This window comes from Sinocyclocheilus anshuiensis, unplaced genomic scaffold (assembly GCF_001515605.1).
Source record: "Sinocyclocheilus anshuiensis isolate Anshui unplaced genomic scaffold, SAMN03320099.WGS_v1.1 scaffold67, whole genome shotgun sequence".
Classification (NCBI taxonomy): Eukaryota; Metazoa; Chordata; class Actinopteri; order Cypriniformes; family Cyprinidae; genus Sinocyclocheilus; species Sinocyclocheilus anshuiensis.
The window spans coordinates 499,090-506,607 of NW_015552546.1; the positions used below are offsets into that span (position 1 = coordinate 499,090).

At 40.3% G+C, this 7,518-nt stretch overlaps 1 protein-coding gene across 4 annotated transcripts in view; it reads left to right on the plus strand.

The window, feature by feature from the left end:
* The window catches only part of LOC107664174 (retinoic acid receptor gamma-A-like), a 61,843-nt gene that overhangs the window by 51,225 nt on the left and 3,100 nt on the right, over positions 1 to 7,518 (plus strand). For all 4 annotated transcript variants that reach the window (XM_016454640.1, XM_016454641.1, XM_016454642.1 and 1 more), the window contains 6 exons: positions 2,865 to 3,013; positions 4,212 to 4,353; positions 5,587 to 5,750; positions 6,265 to 6,441; positions 6,546 to 6,750; positions 6,922 to 7,080. In XM_016454640.1, coding sequence (XP_016310126.1) covers positions 2,865 to 3,013; positions 4,212 to 4,353; positions 5,587 to 5,750; positions 6,265 to 6,441; positions 6,546 to 6,750; positions 6,922 to 7,080 — 996 coding nt within the window. The remainder of the gene's footprint in view (positions 1 to 2,864; positions 3,014 to 4,211; positions 4,354 to 5,586; positions 5,751 to 6,264; positions 6,442 to 6,545; positions 6,751 to 6,921; positions 7,081 to 7,518) is intronic.

Sequence of the window (7,518 nt, forward strand, 5' to 3'; positions counted from 1 at the left end):
TAATCTTTAATCAAAAACTGAAAATTGGCTTCCACTCTGGAATGGCGTTCTCACTGTGATGACATCAGTTTGACGGCTTCGGGAGAATCCTCTTGTTAAGTCATGATGTAAGGACTGCTGTTTCCGGGTCCATGCCTCTACTCATTTTACAGCCATTTATGAGCAATATTTAATTCATATTAAATATTTAAGATAAGCATTTAAAAATTTGCTGTGCACACTACAGTCTCCGTGCTCACAGTTTCTCAGACACTAATATTTTAGCTGAATCATTGGCCATCTGGGATTTCAGTATGGAGATAAAGGTTAGGGTTATAATTTTTTCAGTATTACATGACATTGTGGGTGTATATGCACAGTTTGTTGTTTTCTTGTGACGTCTGGCAGAGCGTTAGGACCCAGAAGCGGTGAAGCGTGATGTCAGACGTAACAAGCAGATATTCTTAACCACTATCCAACCGTGAATCTGCTATGAGCAAGAGGTGGAGAGAAGGTGCATCACAATAAAACCCCGCCCTTTATTCAATATTCCGTTTCACTTGGAAATGCATCACAACATTGAAGTCAGTTGCAACTTCCGGTTCACGGGTACTTTAATATTGATATTTTTCAAGATATTGAAGTTAGAAATTCCTGTATCATGACCACTAATTCACATATTTTGTCAATAAGATAAAAGTGGGTTTTGTTCAAAGTAGATATTATCCACATAGATCTTTGATATGAATTAATATTTTTTGGTAATTCATTAAATATCGCAGACTAAAAAGTAACTAGTAACTAGTACTCTGAGTAGTTTTTGAGAGGAGTACTTTGTACTTTTACTTAAGTACTGTTTTGACACCAGTACATTTATTTGTAATTGAGTATTATTTCAGCAATGTAACAGTACTTGTACTTAAGTACAAATTTTCAGTACCCTTTCCACCACTGTACGTCATGAACTGGGGAAGTAACTTGTTGTAGTCCCTACCAGCGTACTTGAGTACAAATTTTCAGTACTCTTTCCACCACTGGTATCGGCACAGAAAATTTGTATCAGTTGATTTCTAAACTAAACTGGAACCTGTTCTGATAACATTCCTCTATCGTACTTCAAAGTAGACCAGTAAAAAAAAGAACTAACTTGACATTGCACAACAGTTGGGAAACAAATGTCATGCACGTTGCTAGTTCAAATGCAATTAGCTTTTATATACTCAGAAAGCTTTTGCATTTCTCACTCTCCCTTGAAGAATAAGCGATTTGTTTGTAACCATGGCCATGAACAGAAGGCCCTACTGTATGTGAGCTTGACCTTAAATGGGCCAATTTGTCTCTCCTCGTTCACCCCTCCACCCTCGTCTTTTTCTTTCTGTTTTCTATCAAATTCCTCTTTTTATGCCCCCTTTTCTTCTTTTGAAGTCTCCAAACTCTTGTAAAAGGCCAAGCTGGTGGTTTTTGCTGAACCCTGTGGTGGGACAGCGAGGGAGGGGTTGTAGGTTAAGCTTTCCATTGAAGGTGGTTGAAGAAGGTGGGGCAATAAAAATTGGAAGTTTAGAGCCTCCCTGTTTTTTTTTTTTTTTATGATTGGGCCTTTTTTTTTTTTTACTAGCTCAGGCTACAGCTGGTGATGTGAATGGCTGCCCGAGGTGTCTGAGTCTTAATAAAGACCCCACCAGCCGGGCTGGGGCCTCCAGTCCAGCCATGAGACCACTTTTATAGGCCTAGCTTATGAGCACTGGCCTCTACTAAAACCTAGCAGGACTGCACTGAGGAATTTAGGGCGGGGAAACAAGAGAAAAATAGGGTTTGTGTGTCAAAGAATGGCAAGGGTGAAGGCTGGGGGGTTTGAATTTGGAGCGACCAAGGTTAAAAGTTGACTTTGGCATGTGCAAATGTGAAATAAAGGGTTTAATCTGGTGTGATATGTCAAAGTCATGACTAGGGGTGTAACAATACACTCATAGTCACAGTTTGTTTCTTTACATGATAATCTCTCATGATACTATAAAGAAAACGCCAAAATAGATTTAAAATGGCTTTTTTTTTTAATTATTGTTTGTAAGACACATGATCACAGTTAAAAAGTAGTTTATTTTAAATTTATTAATGATAATTAATAAACATGGAAGCTCAAATATGTAACCTTTTAGGTTTACCATATTTGCTGCTAAATTAATTCTGTCTAAACTTTCTATTTGCTTGAATTATAGATTATACGTATTATCGCCATCCACGATATTGTTACACCCCAAGTCATTACTGTTAGTAAGGCTTGACATCACAATTAGTGAGACATTAGACACTCGTCCCGCATCAGTCAGCCGTCCCGCGTGCAAGACGCCAAACGCAGGGTGGAGTTTTCCCCCCAGGCTGTGACATAGATGAGCTACCTGTCTTATCGGCTCCGCTTATCTGTCTGCTAGTGTTAAACTGTTTGTGTTTTCTTTTCTTTCCAGTGTCAATCACCGCAGCCTAATCCCTTAGAATCCTGGACCCCTAAGGACAGGGTGGGCTGGGGGGAGGGGGGTGGAGCTAAAGGGAGATGAATCCAACAGACATGTTAACTAGACTTGACTTTTACCTAGTTGGCAGATGCTTCGCATACAATAACAGATTTAAAAAGCGGCGATGGGTAGCGTCTTGTGTGTTTCTGCTCGAGGGCATATTGAAAAAGGTTTAGCGAGGAATCATGATGGTTTTCAAAGCCTTCGTGGGTCTTTGAAATCAGATACGGTTTAAAAGGTTCACGGGAGGGTCTTTTCTTCTCTCCATGTGGCGTTTAATATCTCCCTCTCATTAAATCCTCCTGTGTTGTGTAAATAGTGTGAAGTGATGTGATTAGACGAAGTGTCTGATGTTTTCTTTTCTCTCCTCTTCAGCGGTGGAGACCCAGAGCACCAGTTCGGAGGAGATGGTGCCCAGCTCCCCTTCTCCACCACCTCCGCCCCGTATTTACAAGCCCTGCTTCGTCTGCCAGGACAAGTCTTCCGGGTACCACTATGGTGTCAGTTCTTGTGAGGGCTGCAAGGTAAACAGCAGAACTCCCATCGCCTGTGGCCTGACAAATCTCATGTTCTTCATGAGTCTGTTACACAATTTGTCTTGACGTTTGGCAAAAATGTGAAAAATACAGAGAGAGACGTGGAGGTTTAGCTCTCACATGTTAAAAATACTTCAATACTAAAGTATTTTCGCTACTGTCAACACCAAGAAACTAAGACTGACTGAGGAACTTGTAGTGCAGGGACAAAAAATGTTTATGAAAACATGCAAAAGGTCACTTGAAAAGGATACAGTTGCGCAGTATCAGCTACACGAGACACCAAGTAATGTGGACAGTATGTTAAAGGGATAGTTTACCCAAAAATGACAATTCTGTTATCATTTCCTCACCCTCCATTTGTTCCAAACCTGTATAAGTTCCTTTCTACTGTTGAAGGTTATTTTGAAGAACGCTGGTAACCAAACACTTGATTAAACCGTTAATTTTTGGGTGAACTGTCCCTATAAAGCAATGCGAAGCAATGCAATACAGAAATTTTACTATGTTTAAGGGGTAAAATATGTGTTGTACCATATACCTCTGTGGTAAAATACAACTACGTCAAGATTCAAGCAGATTATTGCTTTCAGACATCATAAAACAATATAAAACTGTGGCATTATGATGAAAGATACCAACGTCCAATAAATTAATTGTCCGATATTGTGTGTTTGTGTAATATAAAAAAAAAAAATTATTCTTCAACTAAGTAAGGGGCAGTTAACAGGATGTGTTTAAAAAGAAGTGTCTTGTCTATTTTTGTTAAACAAACAACTTTTGACTTGACACAGCATCTTAAAAATGTCACCTTCATGGCACAAAATGCTGAAAAAACTGTCTAGCACATGTTTACATACAAAAACTATTTAATGGACACAATAACATGTCCTGTGTGAACAGGTCTAGTTAGTTTCATTAACCCAGTTCTAAGCCGTTTGCCGTAAGTAATAATACAATTTGGCACAATAACAATATTTCGATTAATTCGGTTAATGTGTGGTCACTGGTATAAGGGCCATCACTTATCAGATTTTTGACTATCCTTTTATATAACAAAACAAAATGACATCATTAGCAAAAACAGTTCTGGATCAGCAACTCTGAACAATATACTGACCTACTGGTCAGTGGCTGACCTACTCTTCAGCTGACCTACTCGCTCTCTCTTGGATGTCTGTTGCAGGGTTTCTTCCGTCGCAGTATTCAAAAGAACATGGTGTACACCTGCCACCGTGACAAGAACTGCCAGATCAACAAGGTCACACGCAACCGTTGCCAGTACTGCCGGCTGCAGAAGTGCTTCGAGGTTGGCATGTCCAAGGAAGGTGAGGGTTCAGGCCTCTGTAAGGCACATGGGACAGGAGACAGACGGGGACATGCTGATATAGGTTAGAAGCTGTTAAATAGACATAAAACCCAGAGACACACAGACAAATTTAGAGTGGTGAGACTTGAGCGCCGGGACACAGAGGCATAAACAAACTGTAGACGACTGTAAACCGCCAATTTGAGACACTTGAAGACACAAAAGACAAATAAAAGTTCAAACACAAACCAATAAATCTGGTTAGCATGGAGGTTAGAGCTCAATATGAATGTTCACTTCACAAATGGGTTTTCGTGTCTGAAGTTTCACCCACATCAATCCATCAACGCTAGGTGTGATTTCTTTGGTAGCCCTTCCTCTAGTCACTTTATGACTTGGCACTAACAGATTTGTGTTGTAACAAAGACAATAGCCCGAGGTTGAAAGAGCGAGTCTGGGGCATGTGTTTGTTCATTTGCCAGGGTCACGGCGATGATGTCGCGAGGATAGTGGCACATTGGCCCTCTATGGGTCCGCTGGGACATGTATGTGTGCATTTATATGTATGGGATGTGTGTAGGGACTGGGATCACATTGTGCTTTTGCTATTACTGGATATCCTGAGAGGAAGGAAAGAATGGGAGGGGGGCAAGAGAAAGCGGGGAGGGGGAGGGGGGATAAGGGTTGGCAGGGCTGCTCTCCCTTGGGTCAGATGCACCAAAACACCCACGGAGTCTGATCTGAGGTCAGTTTCCATGTATTAGTGATTACATTTGGAATTCGTTATACAGTAACATTGTGTCTTATCCAAGCAAGATGCGATAATGCAACGTGATAAATGGGTTAATTTTGAGATTTTTCATGATTTAAAATCATATTAAAAAATAAGGATCAGTAATTAGAGGCTTCATAGAAAAAAAATATTTTATTTTATTTTATTTTTGGGGTGAAATGTGACACCTGGACATGTTTTTATGAGATTGACCCAACAGGACATTTTTTGGTCACTTGGTTATGCTGAGTAGCTAAAATCCTGTTCCACATAATTGTATATTAAAACAAATTGTTGCATTGTACCAGGTTAGACATTCTGAGGAATTAAGCTCGAAATCATCATTAGTTTTTTCTGGCACATCACTTTGTAGAGTTTCACCAGGTTGCGCATCCAAGTACTGAGATCATAGTTTGACAGTTTGTGAGTGAAGCTAACTCATTGTAGAATTATTAAGCTGCCTCTCTTTGTGACTCTCAGCTGTGCGCAACGATCGAAATAAGAAAAAGAAGGACGTGAAGGATGAGGTCGTTCCACCAGAGAGCTATGAGCTGAGTGGGGAGCTGGAGGAGCTGGTCAACAAAGTGAGCAAAGCACATCAAGAGACCTTCCCTTCACTCTGCCAGCTGGGAAAATACACCACAGTGAGTATTTTCTGAAAATGAGCGGATCTGTCAGCAATGGAATGTGGAATTTATTTATAGCGGTGTAAACCGACCATGTCAGATGTAGTGTGATAAATATGTTCCATTATTGAAAACATCATTTAAAGGAACCGTGCACCCAAAAGATAAATATTGTCATTTATTCAACTTCATGTTGTTCCAAATCTGTATGACTTTTTTCTTTCTGAAGAATTTCCTGGACAGTCTTTTCAATATAATAAAAGTAAATGAGCACTGGGGCCATCAAGCTCCAAAATGACAAAAAGAACCATAAAACTATCATTAAAGTGGCCTATATAATTCATATGCTGTATTCCAACTCTTCAAAAGTTGAAGAATGTGAAGAAAAGGCTGAAATTCACTTTTATTTTTTTGCATAATTTCTCCTTGTGTTCCATGGAATAAATAACCATATTGGTTTGGAATGACATGTGGATGAATACATGATTCATTTTGCACACATTAACCTTTTTTCTCCTTTTCGCATTCTCAGAACTCAAGCTCAGACCACCGGGTTCAGCTGGACCTGGGCCTATGGGACAAATTCAGTGAGCTCTCCACCAAGTGCATCATTAAAATTGTGGAATTTGCCAAACGCCTTCCGGGCTTCACCACCCTCACCATCGCAGATCAGATCACCCTCCTTAAATCAGCCTGTTTGGACATTCTAGTATGTGTGCCTTCCTTTAAGAATCTCACCTTGATGTAGACCATGCATCTACTTCATTACTTTCACATAATTCTTAGCCTCATAAATGTCTGTGTCTCTTGCAGATGCTGCGAATCTGCACGCGATACACACCGGAGCAGGACACAATGACCTTTTCAGATGGACTGACCCTCAACCGGACTCAGATGCATAATGCTGGCTTCGGTCCGCTCACTGACCTGGTGTTTGCCTTTGCTGGTCAGCTTCTGCCCCTTGAGATGGACGATACGGAGACTGGCCTCCTCAGCGCCATCTGCCTCATTTGTGGAGGTATGACATGATGCAATTTTGTTGCAACACTGCTGCCACCTAGATGAAGCGACAGGAAAAATGTACACATTTAACAGAGATTTAGCTAGTATTCAGAATTGGTTTTAACCTCCAAACCACTAAAAATGGATGGAGGTACTACTATACTAATATTAACCTCTTTCTCTGTAGACCGAATGGATCTTGAGGAGCCTGAGCGTGTAGATCGTCTGCAGGAGCCCCTTCTGGAAGCTCTGAAGATCTATGCACGACGCCGCCGACCCAACAAACCTCACATGTTCCCTCGCATGTTGATGAAGATCACTGACCTACGTGGCATCAGCACCAAGGGTCAGTTTACTAGCCAAAAAATACATGGAAATCACCTCAACATTACTATTCTGGTTGATTTGCAAGATTTAAATCTTGATGAAAATCAAATGCTTTTTTTTTTCAAATGCATTACTGAACTTGAGGACTATTCAAACCAGGAGCAGCATTATTGACAGTGTTTTTGTGCATCGATGGTATTCACAAATAGGGCAATGCAAATTTTCTTAGAGTCTCTGAGAAAAGTTTGCATACTTGAGCGAAAGCAAGATGCACTCCATAATTCACATGCTTCAATGCAAAATACAAGGCATCTGACAATACAAGATTTGACTCGCTTCAATGCAAAATACAACTCATTTGACAATAAAGATTACTCATGTCTTTTAATGCAAAATACACTGCCAATTGTAACAGATGTATGTGTGTGTGTGTGTGTGTGTGTATATATATATATAT